The following is a 25,052-nucleotide window of genomic DNA, read 5'->3' on the forward strand; positions in this document are numbered from 1 at the left end:
ATGTTGTTGCTGTTGTTGCTGCTGCTATTGTGGGTATTGTGTCTATTGTGTTAGTGATCTTATGTGGTTGGGGGTCTAGACTGGCGAGGCTGTATCTTTTTTTTTTTTTTTTTTTTTTTTAGGGGGGGGGGGGGATCTCTTCTAGAAACCATGTTCGCAGGCTATGGCTATAGACTCACCTCTCCTATTTCCCAGTAGGTAATTAGTGTTTTGTTCGGTGTATCTCAAATCAATGCTAGTATCGGTTACATATATGTACATGTATCTGATTTCCCAGTGACGTGAACAAGGACTAGCTACATGAATGGTCTGCATGTGTCCTTCATCAAGAACAAATCACTGGAAACTCGGTGTTGGGAATTGCACCTCGAAATACAGAAACCAGATATGATATCCATGTTTGAGCCTTCTCGATGGTTGTTTGTATGTGATGTTCAGAGATATATCTTCACCATTATCTGGATTAATATTTCACATAATACATATTTGATGAATTTTAAAATGAGATTTATGAGAACGTGTACCCAGCCATATAAACTTGTGATCGTTGTGAGAAATGGTCGCGCTAGACGCATCTTTAGAATGTGTTCTCTGTTTGCCATATAGCACTTAAATTTCCATTGACCCATTGTTTATCCTGTCTATAAAGATCAAGCTCTAATCCCTGTTTTTGTTATGACGATGCAGGGACAAAGAACACAAACACAATGTGATCGTTTAAACCTATAATGGAAAACAAAACTATTACTATCATTAATAATATTATTACATATTTCTGGTGTCGAAACCAAATATGCATGACAGGTGAACTTAATCACTGTAGCTCGCAAGTCTGATGAAACAGGTTCTTTAACGTGCACTAACAATCTTATACCACGGGACATACTGCTTTATGTCCCATCCGAATGACAAAGCAAAAGTGCCAACACCGGGACTCGAACCCACCCTCTGCTGATCAGCACTAATGGAACCTACGGTAAAGTAAAATATCCAATATCGAATGTAGAAATTAACTGTACAAACCAACGAGATTGTACAATATTCAAAACCGATGTAATAATTCACTGTACGTGAATGTCAATATTGGAAAATCAACATCGATATTCGCTGTACAAACCCACGTGAATGTCCAATATCCAATATCAAACTAAACTTAACTGTCTTTACTAACGATATCTTTTTATTGCAAATTTAGGGCCAGACATCTCCCAAGCCACACGCATCTCCGCAGAATCCCGTACAAACCTACGTGAATGTCCAATGTTAATATAAGACCTTATGCACATGACGTCATTTCAGTAGGGCGCCCTCACCTAGAGGTCAAAAGGAGATTGTTCATTGGCCAATCCTGTGCGCCGCGCGTACAAATCTGTGCGTTTCGATTGTTTCGTCACCGTTTTTCTACTAAGATGGCCTGTGGATGACGTCAATGCATAAGGTCTATAGACAAAGCAACATTGTTTGTCGCTGAAAAAACCCACGTCCGTGTCAAACATCCAATATCAAACTATAACTTTACTTTACCGTAATCCTTTTATTGCAAATTTAGGGCCAGACATCTCCCAAACCACATGTATCCCCCTGGAACCCAAGTTGAACATTCTCGACCCTCTCAACATGCCATACTGATAGTCTCCTGTTTATATATAGTGTGTATCACAACTGGTGCGGAAGAATTGAAAGGTGGGACGGGAGAGCATTGGAATTTCAAGACGTGTGGGTTTAGAGAGAAACGAGATGAATGCTAAAAATCATCAATGTCTAAGAATGAGGGAAAACAAGGGGAAATTACCTTTGACACGATTACAGTTCTCCTGACATGTAAGACAGGCTTATCAATTATGAAAAGATTACAGTGGTCATGTCTGCAACTGAAATGTTCCTGATTAAGAAGTGGATTGTGTTGACACGGTTTGCTTGTATTTCAGTTAGACGGGGTAACCAAACATTAGCACTAGTTTTGTTGGTGCTTTACCGATAATTTTTATCAGGTTTATTTAGATTTTGGCGATCCAAAAAAATAAATTGTGAATTTTTTTTATTTTTGTTTACAGTGTGACTGAGATATTTCTCTGGAAAACTGTTATTGCTTAAATTTGATAACATCAGTGCATTTAGATTAGATATTTTTTCAATAACAAATTACACAGTAAAGTAACAATTTTACAACGCCTCTCACAATTAAAGACACAGTATTATAAAAACACAAAGGGTTTTTACATTTTCAGACATGCATTCGAAGAATAATTTTAGAGTCCATCATCACATGATTTGTGCCGCTGAATAATCACCAGGGAAAAATAAATGATCCTCAAGATGACAGATGATTCTCTACAAGGTCATATGTTGATCCGACTCAACAATTTATGCTTAAGTTCAACAGGGCGGCTTTCAAGAGATTACAGTTTTATGCGATGCTGACTTTTGACTAAATGTCAATTGATTCATTATGGTAAAGGATCATTTATTTGCAACCATAATCGGGTTGGGATCGTTATACATAAATATACATTAAAAGTTACAAAATACATCACATAAACTTTAAAGACAATGTACACTATTGGTAAATGTCAAAGACAAGTCTTCTCACTTAGTGTATCTCAACATATGCATAAAATAACAAACCTGTGAAAATTTGAGCTCAATTGGTCGTAGGAGTTGCGAGATAACTATGAAAGAAAAAAAAAACACCATTGTCACACGAAGTTGTGTGCTTTCAGATGCTTGATTTCGAGACCTCAAATTCTAAACTTGAGATCTCGAAATCAAATTCGTATAAATTACTTCTTTCTCAAAAACTATGTCACTTCAGAGGGAGCCGTTTCTCACACTGTGTTATACTATCAACCTCTCCCCATTACTCGTCACCAAGTGAGGTTTTATGCTGATAATTATTTTGAGTAATTACCAATAGTGTCCACTGCCTTTAAACAAATAATTATTACAAGTTTTAGCTGAGGTTAAACAAAGAAAACGCTTACATCACTGGCTGGGAATATTCTATGAAACTGAAAAGGTTGGGGAGCAATCCAAATTGTCTTCTTATTATGCGCGGGTCAAGCATCTGATATATAAACCAGAACTATAAATGAGTATTATGGTAGCATGGAAATAAATATCATATTCAAAATGTATGATCTAACTACATCCTTTGAATGGCTACAGTTTGACCTTCGAAATATTTCCCTCCCTGTAATGATTTCATCTTCGAAACTAAATATAATTGAAAGAATAGCCTTGCCTCGGGCAAACACGTTTTTATTCTTATTTCTTTATTAACAATTTCAATGAAAACTACAAGGTGACCTCGATTGTTTCCCGTGGCTGATCACATTGAGTCTTTCAGAAAAGCTTTGACGTAAACATGAATTCGCGATAAATTATTTTACATGCACTATTTTTGGTTCCTGGAAAAAAGTAGGGATAAAAAAGAAAAAGAAAAAAAAAGGAGTACAAGGGCTGACCTGCCTATACAGTTGCTGTTATCCTTAAAGGCACTGGACACTATTGGTAATTGTCAAAGACCAGCCGTCGATTTCACAAAGAGTTAGGACGGGTAACTCGTCCTAACGTAGGATTAATCTTAAGGTCTGCATGCTACCGTGCAGGGTTGGAACTCGTCCTAAGTCCCAAGATTAGTCTTAAATTAGGATGAGTTTTGTGAAATCGACGGGTGTCTTTTCAATTGGTGTATCTCAACATATGCATAAAATAACAAACCCGTGAAAATTTGAGCTCAATTGGTCGTCGAAGTTGGGATATAATAATGAAAGAAAAAAACACATGATATTCCGTACTTCAGATTATACTCTTTATTTAAGCAGACCGTCTTTACAACGTACTCTTTATGGTTGACTAAAGTGAAGAGCTGTCAACATTTGCATCTTGCAATCACGGAGATTGTGTACAACAATCAGGAAGATATTTAAAATTGCATTCAACATAATGGAGAACAAATTTCCATAAGCAGGAAGATTTTCACAATTTGTTCACCAGAACATGAACTACTGGTTTATGTTCAGGGACTCAGGGAGTTGGTAGCTATGTGTATATACAGTGTGATCAAATCGTAGCCCGTGTTTGACACAAATCTCGTCTTTCCCCACTGGTTTAATTACCGAACTATGAAACAAAGTGCTTGGTCACAGCTCACTTCTTATTAAAATAAAATCTGGGCACGTGTATGTATCGACAGTCTGGTAATGTATTCTGCGGCAAGCTACTTTCCATTTTGACAAAAGTTTCTATAAATGTAGGCCAGGGTCAACATTCTAACATATGTCAGCAGGGTAGATTTCACAAAGAGTTAGGACTCGTCTTATCTCGAGGTAGGACGAGTAACTCGTCTTAACGTAGGATTAATCTTAAGGTCCGCATGCTACAGTGCAGGGTTGTGACTCGTCCTAAGTCCTGAGATTAGTCTTAAGTTAGGAAGAGTTTTGTGAAATCGACGGCTGAGCTTTAAAAGAAACACTTACAGTGCAACGGTCTCCAATTTATTTCTTATATGGGATTAATGTTGTTTATTTTGATCATTCGTGACTCGGAATGACATCATGATAAATACTGAAAAGGTTTGAAATGACGCAGGTAATCACCGAGTAGGGTGACATTGTAGTCCACGAGTGATGGTGCACAGGCAAAGCACAGAAATTGCTCAATAACAAGCTAACAGTTATTTGTTTTCAGGATAGGTCAATAAATGAGTCTAAAATTTGTTTTTTTTTTTGCTGGAAGAATTGTTGTTTATTTTAAATGTTCGTGGCTCGGAATGGCGAATGATAAATACTGAATATAGGTTTGAAATGACACGGGTAATCACTGAGCAAGTTGATTTGTAGTCCAAGAGCATTGGCTCATAGACAAAACACAGCTATTGCTCAATAACAAGCTGATATTTGTTTTCAGGATAGATCAATAGATTAGCCTAGAATTTTTTTTTTTGCTGGGGCAAGCTACTTTGATTGTTGATTTTAAATATTGTTTTCAGGATAGGCTAAAATGCCATACAAAAAGTCCCTGAAACTCCCCCAAGAGCTCTTTTTTGTATTTTATGTATTTTGTATAAATATACATTTGTAAATATTCTTATCTGTAACAATTGTCTTAATTTGGCCCGTATAGCTGCGATGACGTTTTTATCAATGAACAATTTCAATTCAATTCAAACCCTGTTAGATAGTGTTGACCAATCATTATTCCCGGTCACATGATTTGTTGGTCCTGATTCAAATGTCCCGCCTTGCGGGTCAATAAAGCTTGTTTACCCCAACCTCGTTCCCAGTGGTGTACGATCTCGCCGCGTCATTTTTATTTCTTTCCGTAAATGCATTGCTCGATTGTGACGTAGTGACGAGATGTATATCGATACGCGTACGACGAGGCTACATAATGCGATTTAATCAGTAATTAAATCAACGAAAAAAAAACTCCGAACAGGGACTTTTGTCATTTCTGCAACGAACTCATCTCGTCAAAACAGCAGGAGATATTGTTTTAATTTTGAGGTTCAAAGTTGGCGTTTCCTGCACAAAAATTGGAGCTGATCCATCACAAAATTGTGCATGCGGAGAGATCCAAACTAAATGGATCATATCATCAATGATAACTCTATCTACGTACAAGCCCTCTTGACTTCGAGAGCATGATGCTGACTTAAAGGCACTGTACACCTTTGGTTAATGTCAAAGACCATCTCACTTGGTGTATACCCACATATGAATACAATAACAAACCCGTGAAAAATTTGCCTCAATTGGTCAGTGAATTTGCAAGAAAATTATGAAAGAAAAAACACCCTTGTTGCATTTTATATTTGTGTGCTTTCAGATTGCATAATAAAAAGGCTTCAGGCCTGAAGAATGTTATCATGAGTGAGAAACTTCAAAAAACCCTTTTTCAAAAACTAACTCCAGAGGGAGCTGTTTCTCCAAATGTTTTATACTATCAACAGCTCTACATTGCTCGTCTAAGTAAAGTTTATGCTAAATATTCGTTTGAGGTAGTTACCAACAGTGTCCAGTGCCTTTAAGAAGGATATCCTATTTCGATGTTGTACTCCTTGAAATTCTTCGCATACGAACGAAAGGGCGGGTAAAAGAGAGTTGAAGGACTTTATAGTATAGACATCGACTTTACTGTCATCATGATGGATGAGACCTTAAAACTGCACCTGAGTCGCTTGATTGCGGGGTTAGATCATGGAATAGATAATTGGCTTCAGGATCATAATCAGGTCGGTCTAGTCTCAAACTAAATTGCGTCTAATTGAGTTTAGTATATAAAGTCTCCAGTTTCTGTCTACCCCTGATTGTGTTGATATACCGCAATAAAGTGATAGGAAGAACCAAACACGTCGGCAACCAAATTACAGCACAATTTAGTCACCAATCAAGTAATCAATCAATCAACCCATCAATTATTCAATTAATTAATCAATCAATCGAGATTCGCTTAGGATCTGTCCTCAAGAGGGAGCAATCAACTTTACTTGTTTAAACGCTCGCAAATAAACTTAAGAGTGACAGTGAAGCAAGAAAGAGGATACACATGATACTGAATCGAGTTATTTTTCCGCGATGGAAACTCAAGTTAAAGGCATAGACACCTTTGGTAATTGTCAAAAAGCAGTATTCTCTCTTGGTGTATCCCATATATGCATACAACGACCAACCTGTCATCGAAGTTGCAAGCGAATAATGAAAAACACTATTGTTGCCCAATTGTGTGGTTTCAGATGCATACTAAAGACTTCAGGCCTGACGTCTTTTAATAATTGAGTGAGAAAATACCTCTTTTTCAAAAACTACGTCACTTCAGATGGTGCCGTTTCTCACAATGTTTTATACTATCAACAGCTCTCCATTGCTCGTCACCTAGTAAGTTTGTTAAGGTAACAATTCTTTTGAAAAATTACCAATGGTGTCCAGGGCCTTTAACAAGGGCAAGGTTGCCTATAAAGACCCGCCTTAAGGTATATTGACTCACCGTTCTCCTGCTGAGGGCACTCTTCAGCTACAAGAGTCAAGTCACCTGCCGCTGTGGAGATACAAAAAAAAGATAAAGTCTGTTAAAGGAATGAAGACAAGCGAGTTTGTTAATTTATTAAGGATGTCTTTTCAATAAACAAAGTTCTGTTTACCTTCTTTTTTTACCAACTTTTAATAATCTATCTTAAACAAATAAGTACTCATACTACATTTGATTAATAGCTCACAGTATCATGCAGATAATAGTATATTTTGCAAAAATCTTCTTTTGTAAAGGCATTGTCGGTCTAATAACTAGATGGCTTATCTTCGTACACCTATTGGTTTTGTACACAAAAGCAAACCGAGGTCGTCCTTGCTCCATTTATAAACACCCATAACCCCTTTGTTAAAGTCCTCGTTTTCACTAGGTATAGTGAACCGCACACACAAATGTCGACCAAGTAAATCGAGACCTCTTAATTTTCCAATTGTGTGGACCCATAGTGTTTTCTTTAGGACATCCCTGGTTTTGTACACGAATGCCAGGCTCCCCTAGACACCAAAATCTGACATGTTCCATTTTCTGTAACTCATAATTTAAACAAAAAAGGAATACGAGCTGAGCAGGTGGACTGTCTGTTCTCTTTTTTTGTTTAATCTCTCCCTGGAGAAAATTAAATCAATACCATATCCACCTGTCGCTGCCATTGCTATCCACTCCTCAGGAAACATAGTATAGATTATTAGTCTGGATATTAAAACAAAATTGCGATCAAGTTATACACCGAATGATAAGCCTTCGAGTGACTGGTATGTGGTCTACAATAGGTAGCTAGGCCCTAGATATGGATGAACCCTCAACCTAGATTCAATAACCCTATTTTGTCTGGTGGATGAACCTGCACAGTCTGCTTGTTGACAAAACGAGTCAACTAGAATGGCCGAATTCGATGGAAACGTTCACCAATTTGTTTCGCAGATAATTATCGAAAACCAGAGGACGATTAAAAAACTATTCCATAAGAATGTTGAACTTGAATAAAACATCCTCGGTATTCGTTCTAAAGCCATACCTAAAACGATGTTTTGCCTTATAAAATAATGCTTTGTCCACTCGACCTTCTACCTCCATCAGGTTTTGGGTACCACAATCATGGCCGAATGTAATATTGATATCGCATGCAGTGTATTTAATGCGGTCACAACACGCCTCTTTCGCAGTAATTAAAATGCCACAAACCACTTTAACATGTTGCCTGAGATTGAAGTACTTCACCATAAAAGCGGGACAGCCCCATGCACGAGCAGTCCAATTTTCCGCAAGCTTAATAGTACCGACCATGCGATCACCTAATATTGTCCCCCTATGACAAGGCAACTTTAAGGTTAGCTATCATATGGACAATTCCCTTTCATGTCTAATATGTCAATATATTGAGACAGGCATAAGCCCGGCCTTAATAAAGCCCAGGCCCTCCATGGTTCCGTCACAAACGAAGCCTCCTTGTTGTACTTTTTTGTACCCATGACCTAAATGTAGCCACAATCCTATACTTGTAATGTAACCCAACTAGGTCATGACCTTAATTATAGGGCTGCATTTAATTCTAGGTATGGCTCCATTCATCTGGGCCCAATTTCATGGCTCTGCTAACCGTACGCACAGAGTCGGCGCTTACGGAAGCAGGGAATTCCGTGCTTACGGCAAGCGTATTTCACGTATTAGCGCCGAATTTTGGCTTCTGCGAGTGCGTAATGCCAAGCACTATACGCTTGCAAGGCTAGCGCAGAAACTCGGCGCTCGCACGTAAGCGGGGAATCGTGGTCGTAAGCGCATAATTAGGCGGTAAGCAGAGCCATGAAATTGAGCCCAGGCTACACTACATTTGGGCTACATTTATGTTGGGGCTACATTTAGGAGCTGATATCCACAAGTCTCATGTAGCAAGCAAATGAGATTACTAAGCATGCTAGGGATATAAACGGAAAACAGCATGACAGTGTACTTTCATTGTCGAAGTAGGCCAACTAAACATAATGAACAGTGGAAACTCCATCCAACCTCAATGAATGTTGCACAAGGGAAATACTTCAAACAAAAACAGGTCCAAGAACCAACCGCCGTTGCCCGCGTATTCCTTCTTCACACCAAATGAAACTGAGATTGTTGCTTTCCTTTTAGTTTCATTGTGAAATCGCCCTTTATTTTGGTAACGCTGATGAGTAAGATATTATTTTCAATTAAATATTAAATTTCATACTCCTTTTCAAAACATGCTCAACTTGTCCTTTGTAAAACTTCTGCGAAAGAAAATTCATGACTTGAATTGATTTAGTTTTTTCCGTAAGAAATACGATAGTGTGTAAGATGCAAATTCAATATCCACATCATACATGCGGGATATTACAGTTCAATATCAATTTTTACGATAACCGACAATTCAGACATTTGAAGAATAAAAGAGTATAATATTCTCTCAAATGTATAAAGTCTAACCTAGTTGTTTAGGGAACAAGCGATCGCACTATTGCCGATATCATACACCACAGAACAAATGCTGCTGATTTGAAGATAAATTATCATGACAAGTAATCTTATTCCATACAATTTATCGTCGAGAAAAATGATCACAAATCGGAACATAAAACGTCTTCGAGACTTGGAGAGTCAAGTCGACTTGGAGAGTCAAGTCGACTTGGAGAGTCAAGTCGACTTGGAGAGTCAAGTCGACTTGGAGAGTCAAGTCGACTTGGAGAGTCAAGTCGACTTGGAGAGTCAAGTCGACTTGGAGAGTCAAGTCGACTTGGAGAGTCAAGTCGACTTGGAGAGTCAAGTCGACTTGGAGAGTCAAGTCGACTTGGAGAGTCAAGTCGACTTGGAGAGTCAAATCGACTTGGAGAGTCAAGTCGACTTGGAGAGTCAAGTCGACTTGGAGAGTCAAGTCGACTTGGAGAGTCAAGTCGACTTGGAGAGTCAAGTCGACTTGGAGAGGCAAGTCGACTTGGAGAGGCAAGTCGACTTGGAGAGGCAAGTCGACTTGGAGAGTCAAGTCGACTTGGAGAGTCAAGTCGACTTGGAGAGTCAAGTCGACTTGGAGAGCTTCAAGTCGACTATGAGAGTCAAGTCGACTCGGAGAGTCCAATAAGTTGTATATAAAGACAGATGTCATGACAAGTCGACAAAATCAACCCCCCAATTTTTTATAATCTGGCGAGAAAAATTATCGCAGTCTTTTTCTGTGGTTAGGGGATAAGTTGGATGTCATTCCTTGGGCTCCGTATAATACGCCTACACAGTGTGTGCAGTAGTGCAAGGAGAGCGGCCATGATCGCGGCCATTACAACGCATCGACTCTCAGTCGCTGTTTGTTTGCCTTCTAATTAGCGCTCCATATTATTGTTTGAGCTAATCAATATTCGAGTCACTGCAGGTTCATATAGGCGGTGCACTTGGCGTTCACTATTGTGTCTTTATCCATGGAGAAAGGACCATGATCCATTAAGAATGCTTTTTGTAGTTCCCCAGTGACGTGTGCGGTGTGTCAGTTAGCCTTGGTTTTAACATGAAGACGAATTATCATATTAAAACAGGGCGATGTACATCAACAAAAACAAGAAGGAAAAATGAAAAAAATTAATAAAAACACTCCCACACTTTTTGGAGTTATATAAACAATTTGATATCTACTTGCGTTAACCATAAAATGCAATGGAGACGGTCGCCATTGTACGATGTGATATGGGCTCCCTCGACCCTTCATAAAATTTTTCGTAAAAAGCTCCCGATCAACGGATGGCGAACAAAACCACTGGGCTTTTACCCCCGTATCTCTTATTCCCCTCATTTAGAAAGATGGGATCTAGATATATCCACATACAAAATTAAAGAATACATAATACTAGGTTTCCGGAAGAGCAAAAGACACCAGACAATATCTGTATGAGATATCATAAAATTAGGGGGTTTCGTTTCACGTTTGGGGAGTTTTGTGTTTGATTGTTACGCACATTCAAGTCTGAGCTTTTTAGTGACAGTGGTAAAGGGAATAAATAACGGTTGTTTTGGAGGTTCTTCAAGTGCTGATACGATCGTATTTCAGACGGCAACATTTATCCAGACGTTTTAGCTTTTCTCAACCTGTTGTTCATTTCTAAGCTATTCGTGCTGTTTTGAGTGTGTTGTATTTATTTGTAAGCTTAACTTTTTAACATCATACTAAATTTCCTATAAATTTTGCACATAGAAGCAGATTTGTTTTGACGCCACCTGTTTTGATGTTGTACTAATAAATCAAACTCAGGATTTCTAGGTGTGACCATTGTAATCAGCGTTAATTTTCAATCTGAAAACTATATTACATTAAATTCGCTGATAAATTACAAATACTATACGTGCTACCTCAAGTTTGACGTGTACACGCGACGAACGAAACAAATATTTGATCAAGTTGTGTCCTTGTTGGAATTACGAAACTAACAAGCAGATAATGCTCAAGCACTTTTTTCAATACCATACGGCCACTCTGTTTTACCTTGAATCAGAGCTGCACTGAGTGATCGAAACGTCGACTTGTTAAAAAAAGCGGTTCTTTTCAGAGCCACCAAAGTTTAAATTTGTTTTCATGTACAACGACTGATGCTACCACAAGCCTTATAGGGTGTGTATTACACTGGTAAGGGTAAAATTTAAGTGATGGCAGATGGTATTGCATGCAACATGGACATACATTTTTAGTAGAATTGATTTGAACGATGAGGAGAAAAAGAAGAAAAAGAAGAAGAAAGGAAGAAAAAAACGACAGTCTGGAGCTTCAAGGCTATTCGTATAGGAAATTTTGATATTATAAATACATTTGTAATTATTGCAAAGGCAAAATGTCAAAGCAGTCGCTGGATGAGTTTAATCAAATTAGACTGCCTTAATCAAGATGTAATTAGAAACTGCCAGTTGAACACGTTTCTGAGTATCTTATTCCCGCGACGTTTCTAAAACGTCATTATTTGAAGTAGTCTGACGTCATGTATGGTTGCCAGACTTTCAAGGACATGTTTATACGGATCTGGCTACGGCTGATTCACCGCCTCAACATGAGTTAAGGAGTAGCATGTCTCTAGCAGCGTCCTTGGCAACAGCCGCAGCCGTAAATTTGGACACGTCATTACAGACCTTTCTATCACAACATCACAGTCCAAGTTTTTGTCAACCGAGGATTGAAAGCTGTGGAAAGCCATCAATGCAAAGAAAACACAGATAGCCATAGTTGATAACAATGTCACACAACCATTCAAAAATATTGTTAATTTTTTGGAAACAAACATGGGATACATTTTATTTATTGAAAGTTTGCAAACAACATTGAATTTGAACTATGTTAATACGATTTAAAATTTAGCGATTATAACATTCGGCCGCCTATATGCAAACCAGCGCGATTTGTTTATCAAAAATGAAAAGGTATGTAAACCCCCACCCCCCCCCCCCCCCCTCGTAAAAAGAAGATGATGAATGGACTGGCACCCTGCTACGACATGATGTGATACACTATATATTGAGTCTGGAACGTGTCACTGCCCAGACAGCGGTCATCTACCACATGGTCCAACCATGTATGTATAACTGCAACTCATTAGCGCACTCTCCAACATGGCGTTCGTAGAAAACTCAATTCCCCTGGCGTGCAGGTATGGCAAAAATAAAAAATATATATATATATTTTTTTTTTAAAGTGAAATACAGAGTTAACTCCACACTGTAATGACTAGCGGGATGCTCTGGCACAAATATGAAGAAGAACACATTTTTTTTAAAACTGAAATACAGAGTTACCTACACATGGTAATGATGACGATAAGGGACACTGTGATTATATATTGACTCGCTGGGATGCAAGCCCAGCATGATGGAGATTTAAACTAATCCACTTTTGCATTAGCCAACTTTAATAAACGATCGAAGTCCAAAGCACGAACAAGATCTAATTGGTCTATTTTGCATTTTCCAACTTGAACTTTAGTAAAATGGTGAAATCCCCAGCACGAGCAAGATCTAACTGGTTCATTTTGTATTGCCAAACACTACTGAACAACAAGGTAACAGACCCAGAACAGTCCAAATCCAACTGGTTCAATTTTGCATTTTCCAACTTGAACTTTACTATAAAAGTATAACAGCCCCAGCACGAACTAAATCTAACCGGTGCATTTTTCATTGCCAAATACCAATAGACAAAAAGAGTAACAGACCCAGCACGAACTTGATATAAAGTTTACATTATCTAAATTTACTAAAAATTTTACAGGTCAAATTTTGCTGTCGCCATTCTTACTAAAATGAGGACAGTCCAATGACGAACAAGATCTTACTGGCTTAATTTTACTTTGCCCAAACATTCCCAAAGGAATGACAGCACAGTCACGATCCAGATCTAACTGTTACATTTTTGCATTGCCCCAACACCAAGTGTGCATATCAGTACCATGAAAAAATGGTAGTATTAATGGGTGCTGAGCGCATAAATTGAACCCGCAGCAAAATAAAAAGCGTATGCTTTTTATGGTGGGGAGGCATGGCAGCTGCAAACATTACTGGAGGGTAAATTCACAACATTATCTCACAAGCTGATTACCCATAAGAGATTTATAGGGGTTCTTATCTTTATATGCATTGATGGGATGAAAGGCTCATGTGACAGCGAGAGAAATGTGTATCCTCTGAAGACCTCAGCGGATGTGTCGTTTCGCCGTCGGGGACCATCGTGCAAAAATTATCTGATTCTGAAATCATGTTTCATCACCATCGTGCCAATCTGGAACATCGTGCAAAGCTTTCGCAATTGCTACGAAAAACTGCCAATATATATTTCGCGGAGAGGGCCACTTAGAATCATTTCCTAAGAATACCTGTGTTCACTGGGGTTGATACAACTAGTAACTTTGTGTGTGCTATTATTTCTGTGCAAAACTACTGAAGACTTAAAGAAAATCTCGGTTCAAGAGTGACCCAGATTTCGGGTCCCGGATGAAGCTGACCCGGAAACAGGTCAAATAGAATTTAGACCCGGATTAGGCGTCAATTTGACAAAATGTTTGGGTCATTTTGATATAGGTTATTTAGTAGTTGTAAGGATCCGTAGGGTTTCAATGCCAGAACAGTGTGAGGTAAACGTTCATGCGTTGCCCATTGACCCTGTTTGACATTTACTTTTTGTCTATCTTTATTACCATTTCCCCATTGCCCCTTGCAAACGCGGAACGCACCAATTATGCATGACTACCATATATCCACCATCCCATGGGGTCAAATTTGAACTGAAAGCTCACTTGGTTCTTAAGATTAAACCTGTTCGAAGTCTCATAAGAAACATTTTAAATGACAGAGTTGAGAAATGAGCATTTGAAGACCTCTAAAATTACCATCATTTAAAAAAAAATGTAATAGAAACCACTCCCAAACGAACGTGCTCAAAACAAAAACCGCGACGGTTCTTCGCTGTTTTCAATAAAACGGGATAATGTATGAGCTAATTTGATGGACCAAAAACACCTTCACAAATTGGTTTGATAATGTGTTGATGAACGATCAGAAGACTGAACTTAATTTAGTCTTCTGACAACACTTCTGTTGTGATACATATATGTTATACGCTATGACACCGAGTATAAAGAACAACTACGACTACTCTTTACCCCATTTTTCTTTGGTTCTGAATCTACGGGTTCCATCATGCCACACTAATGGTTTAAAGTAGATTGCACCTTTGTGGAGATTATGTGCAAACTCCTGCTTCATCCAGCCACCAGGGAGGTGTGTTGCCTGTCTGAGTGTGTGTGGGTGCACACAGCAGCCAAGGCGCGGCTTCGCATATTTCCAAGGAAATATGTTAAGCTTCTCCCAATCCCTTCCACCTTTATGTGAAATAATTCAGCCAGAGGGAATACTGAGTAAACCATTCCTTTTTCCAAAAAAAGTATCTTGGACGATGAGTTCCCAATGATGGGCGGAGGATTTATCAAAGGAAATCTGCAGGTCTGAATAACCAGGCTTGCCCAGGGACTACCACTATACTACATTCAGCTTATTTACATTAAACGTAGTACGGCTGGTATCTCCGTTGTCAATAGGCGCATGATTAAATCAAGTGGCAAGCGGCACCAATTGGCCCAAATGTTGGAGGGAGGGAACCGGCATTCAAGACGTGCAACATTGAATGATGCTGGAGGGTCAAGCACTTAAACTTTCAACCCTGGTTGGAATCTATTTAGATGGTGGACTCCTGTCTTCTTATAAGATTTTAATCTTGCATTCTCTTTATGTGTACAAAATGGTGCTTTACCAAAAGAATACCCAAGGGCATTGATATAATCAAAAACGGAAATAATTGCTTGTAGTTGTAGGCTTCGTTCAGATTTTCGCTGATATATACAGCATTAGCCCAGAAAAGTCGTGGAATGGGATAAATGGTAAACGTTTAGTTATATCTAGTGGGTGATCAATTCAATGAGCAAATGTTCGCTCAATAGAGATTTGAGTAAAGACGGCATAGAGACTTATTTATTAACAGAGTATAAGGTTTTTTTTCCTATAATAATTATGTCATTTAGAGAAGACAATAATGCGATTTATTAAATGGCATGAGTATAGTTAACAAGTTTCTCATTTTCATTTCAAGACATTTATTTCCATTCCAACAGATAATCAAAATAACAACAAAGAACAGTAATGAGGATAATTGGAAATGGGGGCATAACCAGAAAAGCGAAGCTTGTGGTAGACATTAATACCTTACACTAACACTAATACCATAAAGCCTATAATAGACAATTCGTATAAGTTGCATATATTTAGTTAAAGCGTAGGCACTATTGGTAATTACTCAAAATAATTATTTGGAAAAAAACCTTACATGGTGATGAGTAATGGGTAGAGGTTGATAATATAAAACGTTGTGAGAAATGGCTCCCTCAGAAGTAACGTAGTTTTAGAGAAAGAGAAATTTTCTACGAGTTTGATTTCGAGACCTCAGATTAAGAATTTGAAAGCACACAATTTCGTGTTATAATGTAGTTTTTTTCTTTCATGATTATCTCGCAACTTCGACGACCAATTGAGCTCCGATTTTCACAGGTTTGAAGTCAAACGCAGAAGTCAGACCGTCTTAAAGCCATTATACACTTTCGGTAAACAGTATATTGTCCAAGTCCCACACTTCGTGTATCACAACTTATATATAAAATAACAAACCTGTGAAAATTAAGGCTCAATCGGTCATCGAAGTCGGGAGAAAATAACGGGAAAACCCACTCTTGTTTCCGCACGTTTCGCCGTGTCATGACATGTGTTTATAAATCCGTAATTTTCGCTATCGAGAATTGATATTGTTTTAATGTTTTCTCAAAAAAAATAAAGCATTTCATGGACTAATATTTCAAGAGCAGTCTTTCACCATTTACCTGTTGTAAACCCTGTAAGTTATTTGTAAATCTGTGAACTTCTTTTTTCCTTTTCTGTACCGAAAGAGTATACTGGCTTTAACTGTTTGGTTTTCCATCATATTTGACACACATTTACCTTCTTCTTATGTAGTGATGACCCCTTTCTTTACATTACTTGATCCGTGTACCAGAATAAGATCAAACACTTTAACAATACCACTGTACTTTTTGGCTAAATTGTTCCTGCGTTTTCTTGATATCCGTTATGGCTATATTCATGTATCATACGCGTGTTGTACTTCTTTTTCAAATAATGTCGGCCACGGGGGAAGAAATAAAACTTAATTCACTACAAATTTGTGAATCGTATGACTCTGTCCCGCGGGCCGGCATTCAATACAAACAAAATATTGTTTTATGCATTTCCGCTCTCCGTGTGTTTGCACTTTGCGAATATCAATTTGTATTGCATTGTACTTTTATAAATAGCTGGTCTTCATTTGGAAATCAATAAAGTGCAAAAGCAGGATGAAATGAAGTCAACATTAACCAAGAAAGAGATGGTTTGCTTAAATAGAAATGAATGGATTTTTATTTATTTTAGGTAAAAATAACAAAGACGTGATTCGGGCGGCTTGTCAGGCTACTTTATGTGAAATGCTAACCTCTGCAATTCAATATCTAAGCAAATCAAGTTTTGAGGCACCATGGAAGAAAGGAACAACAAAATAAATTACAGGGTGGGCACACGGTGGTTAGATTGAACAAATGGATTAAATATTCATATAAATATTTGCACATGGTATGAAGATGGTCATGGTATGAAAAAATGCACATTTTTATGCTGAAATGTTACAGTTTGTTTTGTTATTATTGCTGGTGTTGTTTCTGTTGTTGCTGCTGTTTTTGTTTTTTGTTTTTTGTTGTTTTTTTTTTCAAACTGAGTAAAACATTTTATCTTGCGACTCTAAAAACCAGTCTTTGAATGCAGTGAAAATATGTCAGTGTGTTTTCACTAAATTATCTAGGAAACTCCGATGACCGATTGAGCGTTAAGTTCCATAGGTTTGTTATTTCTTGAAATATTGGGTCACATAAAGTGCCGAGTATAGTTTGTAATATGTGAGTAATACAAAATTATTGTCACTTTAATTCGCGTGTTTTATCGTATACCGTGGGATATGCGAAAAGTATGCGAATAAGTAAACAGTTTTATATCCATTTTCAGCATGCACACACATGTCATAATTTAAGTTTATTCAACACCTCAATCTATTTCTGTAATGAGAATAACAAATACCAAACGTCATTATCTATCATTCACCCATCGGGAAGCAAGCTAAACGTACACGGTTTATTTTGCCAAAGAGCAGGCAATCCATCTTAATTCTCAACCTATTGCGGTAATTAAGGTCAATTTACTGTCACAGCGCCCTTGCAAGGGTGATAAAGCACTGCCGTTTTTCTTTTGTCTTAGCAATGTAATTTAAAACTTAATGAGTGTTTTTTTTCCCCTCTCCTTCTCTATGTAATTGAAGAGTAAGTCGGACGTAAAGGAGGGTGCTCCTCGATACAAGTGTAGTTGCACTTCATAAGTAGCCTCCCTCGTCTCACTGAGAGACATTAGTTCAGCCAATTAGTACCGGCTCGGGTCGATAGGTCCCCCACAGGCTCTCTCTTTTTATTAATTTGTCCGAATGATTTGTTTCGGGTGGAATGAAACGCTGGCCAATATCTGTTCGATCAAGCACACAACGTGACACATGGGTCTCTCAGTACCGGATGTGTAGTTTCTGGATGTATTGTTTTTTTTTTCTTCTTCTGTATATTGGATTTGAGACATTGCATGGGGAGGTATAAGTGTGGTTTGTAGTAATACCATGCGAGTGTCTACTTACCAAGTAGATTTGTTCTTTTGAGATGCTCTCTGAAACTGTACAACATTCAAAGCTGTTTATGTCATAGATAATACATGCTCTCTTCACAACATGGGAAAGTGTCAGCATACCTGATGTTGAAAGTGACTTTTAAAAACTGAAACTGCTCTCTCAACAAACTCTCTGTGATCAGGGTAAGTTAACTATGCCAAAGGCTTTTGGCTAAGGGCTCTTAGGAAAGTTGATACAGTTCCTTTAGAAAGAAATGGAAGGTGATATGGAATGTTGTATGTGAGTCTTGTTTTATGGTTAAGTGAATCCTGGAAGTGGATACGACCTTGTTGGCAGCAGTTAGGGCGAGGGTCACATAATTGAATGATCTGAAAGGTTCGCTTGAAGACGCACAATATCTCGAAGGAGAAAAATTCAGCTATATTGTATTTTCAAGACGGCCAGATTGACTTGCCCAAGGAGTCGCTCGTTTTGATACTCACTCAAAAGTTGCCGTGGAACGATAGCCGACCATTGCTTTTGCTTTGTCATACACTGAAAACATCTAGTAGTCAATTTGGAGAAAAAATTAGTCAACTACGCAATAAAAATTAGTCTTTCCATTCATGACTAATTTTTAAATCCGAACTAACTAATAGGAAACATTTTTACTAATTGAGCTAATGAAATTACTAATCAATATTTTTTAAAGACTAATACGAATTTGTTATTTCTAATTTTGTCCGTAGATAAGTTGATACAGAGTACTGATTGACTAACTTGTTTCTCTCCAAAATATGAAATGACCAGTCTGACATAGCAATGACAAATTTGTCGACTAATGTGTGAGAAAAATACTAATTGAATTGGCTCCGAAGGCGGGCACTGGATACAAAAGCCTGTACAGAACTTACTCGTACAACGTTCGGTCGAGTGCCACCGACCCTTCCTCCCTATCAAGAGGTTGTGAATTAAATACAATTGTGTATTCTTCATCAAAGGCAGTTCTTAATTAGTAAATTTAATACAAGAATAAACTCCTGTTTCAACTTTTGGAAAACATGGGCGCCGCTTGTAACCTTGGAGGTAGTCTGTAAACAGTGCTGTCAGTAATCAGCACGGTGAGTACAACTAACAGAACAGCCAGAACACAAATCGCACCCCCGGTCAGGCCGGTTTCGCGCCGATATTGTTTAGTGCGCGATGGTCGCGCAGCATTGCAATTCAGCGCAGTTTATTACACTGTTCAAAAACCATTATCGAAAAATAGCGTGTCATTTTCACTCTCGCGCAAATATCGCCCGCGCGATTCGTAACTTTCCCTCTCGTCTGCAGAGAGCAGCACAAGAACGTCAGGTTATTAGTCCGTGTCAACTAAATAAGGTAATTAATTTATTGTATTCTGTTGTAATTATTCAGAAATATAATAACATGTTAATAAGTAACGCATAGAGGACTTGCCTGGCTGAGAATGAACAAACGTTAACTTACATAAGCAACATTTTTAGTTCCCCTTTTCAAATTTCAATCTCAACTCAAAAAAGTTTCATGAACTAACGTACTGCGGAGTACATGTATGTTGTACTGCTGTATGTAGTATAAAACTGCTATTGCTACACTACTTCTAAGTAAATACACCACCATACACGAGCAACCGGTTTCTGTTGAGCCAGTCACCAGTGCAGTGACGGCAAGTTATGAGCAATTCAGAAATTAGCTGTAAGTCACAAACAAACTAAACCAAAGAACAATTTTATTAGCATGATTTATAGTCGCCAAGTTTTTGGAAAAAAGGTGAAAATCACAAAGGGCAAAGCGATGTTTTCAGGAGAGTCGCGTATTAAGTAGTAAATACCAGTACTGCTATGTACTGGTACATAACGTTGTACATGCTAAAATGTTTGTATCCTGAGGCGAAGTTATTTTTGTGACATTGTTTTCCTCATTTCTCAAAAACTACAGCACCACAGCAAGTATTTTAAGGGAAGCTTTCTACCACCATTATCTTAAAACTGTGTAAGTTTAATTTTTATTTTAAATTTAAATCTGTGGACATTGCGTTTTGGGTCGAACAAAAAGTACCCAAACACTTTTTAAGGATTTTAACTAAGAAACCTTTGTTTTGTATTTCAGGTTGACGTGCATGTACACAGGCCTACATACATCCCATACAACTTTCACCATGGACTCGACAAAGTAAGTTCACTGCCTACACAGACACAGTCAACAGTTTTTCACATTTTATATTTATTGATGGCAAAATTAAATTTCTGCATGAATACCCGAAGCAGGACGTTTCGTACCCAATCATTAATACTATGTAAGTTGCACAAGGGAGATTTAGCAACTACTAGTGTACTAGAGTAGCTACTACTCCTAGAACTATTTTGGTTTCGTCTGGCTATCGTCTCTCGTAACCTCATAGGTTTATATCTCTCACGCTTTAATGATGGTTCAATCGTTGTTCAATGAATTTTGGAATCAAAAATCTGTCTTTGATCCGTGCTTTGCGTACAAAAACATATGGACACGCGTCTGGGAACCAGACGTCTGATTCCTAGACGCGTGTCCATATGTTTTGTACACAAAATACGGATCGAGTGTTTTTTTAAAATTCTAGTGTAAGCGATAATGTATGTCAACTGAATACTACTTGCATGCACCCCACCTCCTTTCTGGCAAAACCACCACAGAACCTTCATTTTATGACCCCAAATAAATTTTAATGGTTTTTGTACGTGGTAATCTGCTCTATCAAGCAGAGTTTTTTTCATGAAATTTCTGGAATGATTTTTTTTTTAAATCTTGGTCAAAGGTCAAGGTATTGTGTCAAAGATCATAGTTATTTTTTTACTTATTTTAAGGACTTTTGATTAGAGCATTTAATTCTGATCCAAATTTGCACAATTTTGTGGAAAACTTGCCTATTTATGGTTTATTCCTTTAAAAGGGGGGGGGGTGATCACCCACGAACTAGTGGAATAGCACCCCAAAAAAAATCTGCATCCCATGTTGACATGGGACGCAGAAGCACTGTCGTGTTTTTCTGTATTCCTCTCATGCTTGTATAATAACTAATAGTGTTATGTGATGTCATGCAGTGGTCTCAAATTGTAGAAAAAAAGTTGCAAAATTGCTTCCCAAAGCACTGATGTGCTGTATTGTAGCATAAATTAAGTTTTGTCCATTTAGTACTTGAAGTATGAATAAGACATCTGGTTGCTTACAGCAATATTGAGTAACTTTACTTTTTACTTTTATTTATTAAAGGATGAAGACACCACACATCCTGTGTACATCAAAATGGATGAACAATCGGCACATGTGTCTACAGAGTTTAAAGGAGTTGCAGAAGGCGAGGTAGTTTCTGTTGTTGATGATGTAACAACAGCAGTCGCGTGCTACATTTCCTCGTTTTTTGTATTTCACCTGCAGTACATCCCAGAACTAGTGAAGACAATTGCTTTTTATCAATATGGTGTTCTTAAGATTGACGACCAGACTGGTATTCATAAGTCAGTTTTAAGCCTACTGGCACGTTTAACTTAGAAAAGGTCACTTTCAAAAGGTCACTTTCAAAGAAAATGTAAAAACAAACTTGATATGACCCAACATGCACATAAAATAACAAACATGTGAAAGTTTAAGCTCAATAAGACTTATGTGTTTTAAACTTTTTTTCAAACATCAGAATTTATCCTGCAGGGTCATATATTTGGATTCCGTGACCATTTATTTGCTACCTTTTTTTTTCTCGATGGATTTGACTTCAGGAACCATTTAAAAAGAAAATAAGCTCCTATGAACCTCTGAAATGTGATAGGAACTTTTTTTATTGCGCAATATTCAAAATGGCCGCCGACGCCATCTTGAAAAACATAAATTGTAATAGCTCTGGCCCCAGATGACCTAGACGGACAAATGAGATGTCCTTTTCCACTATTTCTGGCATGCCAAATACACTGGAATGGTAATTGTAAAGTTTTGGGACCATCTTGACCTCTAAATCCAAGATGGCCGCCGTCGCCATCTTGAAAAAACATACAATGTAATAGACCCCTTTACAGATAGGCCGGAAGTGGTGATTATGATGCATTTTGGGAGAGTTTACGAGTAAGCTATGCACGTTATATGCGTGACGAACATCCCAAAACATCGCTTCCTATCCCAGAATGCATTGTTTTTTCCTATCCGTAAAGGGGTCTATAGCTCTGGCACCATATGACCTAGACGGACAAAAGAGATGTAATTTTCCACTATTTCTGACATGCTTAATACACTGGAATGGAAATTGTAAAGTTTGGGGACCATCTTGACCTCTAAATCCAAGATGGCCTCCTTCGCCATCTTGAAACATAACTTCCATATTAGCTCTGGCACCAGATGACCTAGACAGACATAGACTTTAACTATCAAATAATATAATAGAGGCATAAATAGGTTTTCATCACTCAGGATGGCCAATGATATTTTTAGATAATCTTATTAAATATTATCCCTATAAACAAAACAAAAACCATAATTGATTTTTCATATGTTAAAAATGAAACACTGATTGTTCTCTGTTAGTTTATCTGGTGCCAGAGCTGTCACATTTCTAGTTTTCAAGATGGCGGAGGCGGCCATCTTGGATTTTGTGACCACGATGATCCCTAACTCTACAATTACCATTCCAGTGGATTTTGTAATGGCAGAAATAGTGGGAATATACACCTCTTTTTCGCTATCTGGTTCCATATAGCTAGTATATTTTTCAAGTTGGAGATGTCGGCCATCTTGGATTTAGAGGTCAAGATGGTCCCCAAACCTTACAATTACCATTCCAGTGTATTTGGCATGCCAGATATAGTTGAAAAGGACATATATTTTGTCTGTCTAGCTCATATGGTGCCAGAGCTATTACAAGTTATGTTTTTCATGGTCGCGTCGGCGGCCATTTTGAATATTGCGCAATATAAAAAAAGTTCCTGTCACATTTCAGAGGTTCATAGGGGCTTATTTTTCTTTTAGATGGTTCCTGAAGTCAAATCCATCAAGAAAAAAAGGTAGCAAAAAAATGGTCACGGAATCCAAAGATATGACCCTACTATAAATACTATTGTTTTACGCATTTCCTAAAAACTATATGCCATTTCAAGCAAAACTGTTTCAAGGGAAGTTTTCTACCATGACCATCTTTATACCATGTAAGTTTTGTGCAAATTATTAACCATATATAAAACAGTACAATTATTTTTCAGTAGTCAAAGTCCACTTGTGAAAGAAAGACAAAATCATCATGGCCAATCTTACATTATTAAACTGTGTAAGTTTTAACTTTATTTGATACGCTTTCAGTGCAAAATCTGTTAGCACCCCCAAAACCTGTGCAATGTGCATGTAATTCCAATATAATTCCAGTTCTGTATACTAAATTTCCATAATATTGTGTCTAAACTGTGTTAAATTAAAATTTTTAACAATGAAATTCCTCTATGGAATATACCTCTTAAAGTTATTGTTGGCAGCGAATGAAGTTGTGTTCAAAATTTTGCACTGAAAGGGCATACAAAATTACAGGATTTCACGTAAAATTAGAGACTTGTAATAACTTGTTTACTTTCATAATTGTTTCACTGTCGATTGAAAAATTGGTACATCACTGAATTTGACCTTAAATACCGCTTTATTAAAGTCCTGTCATCACGGTGTGTACTGTAGGTGGGACTTATGGGTTGTTAAAACAACTTTTTAACTTTGCAAGTTGGGAAAAAAAATCTATTGAAGTTTGTTTAATAATGTTAAACAATTTTTGAGATTCAGTAGTTATTCAGCAGATTGTTCTCAAAGGAACTGATGGTTAACAAAGTTGCTTCAGTTGGAGTTGTGTTGGATTTGCAATAAATTTACAGTGACTAATTATAACAGAAGTGTGTAAAAGACTAATTATTGGTATTGTCAGACTAATTGAAAGACTAAATAGTTGTGCTGCATGACTAATTAATTTTCTTGGATGACTAATTTAATTTCGTGTATTACCAATCTCCAGATCAATTAGTCATTTTAAACCATTTTCAAAGACAAACTATAATTTGTCATTTCAGTGTGTATTGACTAATCTTTTGATTGAGTGACCTATTAAAGATTAGTCAAATTAAACCATGTAAATGACTAGTTTTTTTTAGACAATTGACTAAGTGATGTTTTCAGTGTAGGTTCTTGCTCTATGGTTGCATATCGATATAAAAGTGTGATGGTCATCCCACAGGTTTCTCTAGTTTTATGAGAGATCACCTTTACCACGAGGCCCGATGACCACTCATTAGGTGAGGGCTACACTTAACCGACCAGGGTCACGTTGCCTCCTACTCCATGGGGCTGAAACAGGGTTTCTCCGTTCACAGTTGACATGATTAAACGTCCACTATAGCAGCCTGGCTGGTAGAGCAGAATGCACTCATAACATGTTACGAAGCACGCACATATGGTCAAGTGCCTTGCTCAAGTGCTTAAGTGTCATGACCGGGTATCGAACCACCACTCTGCTGCTGACAATATTGGGTCCAGTGAACTACACCGACATGTCACAAATCTATATATTTTTTACTACAGCATTGAAACTGGCTAGTTAACCACAGATTGTTGAAGTGATTTAGCTAGGTAAGCTTATTGATCTGGCATCCTGACTCTGGAACCAAGTCTCAGATGACCCTCGATACCTCACCTGAGAGTTTCTAAATGCTTTGTTATAGTCAGGACATTGAAATGTTTTTTTTGTAATGTTTCCCAGTTAAAACACGAC

At 37.7% G+C, this 25,052-nt stretch overlaps 1 protein-coding gene and 1 long non-coding RNA gene across 2 annotated transcripts in view; one reads left to right on the forward strand and one right to left on the reverse strand.

Moving 5' to 3' along the window:
- The window catches only part of LOC139954369 (sentrin-specific protease 8-like), a 66,930-nt gene that overhangs the window by 27,402 nt on the left and 14,476 nt on the right, over positions 1–25,052 (reverse strand). Inside the window, exon 5 of the mRNA XM_071954132.1 lies at positions 6,988–7,038. Within this exon, the coding sequence (XP_071810233.1) occupies positions 6,988–7,038 (51 nt within the window). The remainder of the gene's footprint in view (positions 1–6,987; positions 7,039–25,052) is intronic.
- On the forward strand, positions 20,205–24,379 carry LOC139954371 (uncharacterized). Its single transcript, XR_011788103.1, has 3 exons — positions 20,205–20,287; positions 20,405–20,467; positions 21,542–24,379. It is a non-coding gene; the product is annotated as an uncharacterized lncRNA (long non-coding RNA).

Source organism: Asterias amurensis, chromosome 2 (genome assembly GCF_032118995.1).
Source record: "Asterias amurensis chromosome 2, ASM3211899v1".
NCBI lineage: Eukaryota > Metazoa > Echinodermata > Asteroidea > Forcipulatida > Asteriidae > Asterias > Asterias amurensis.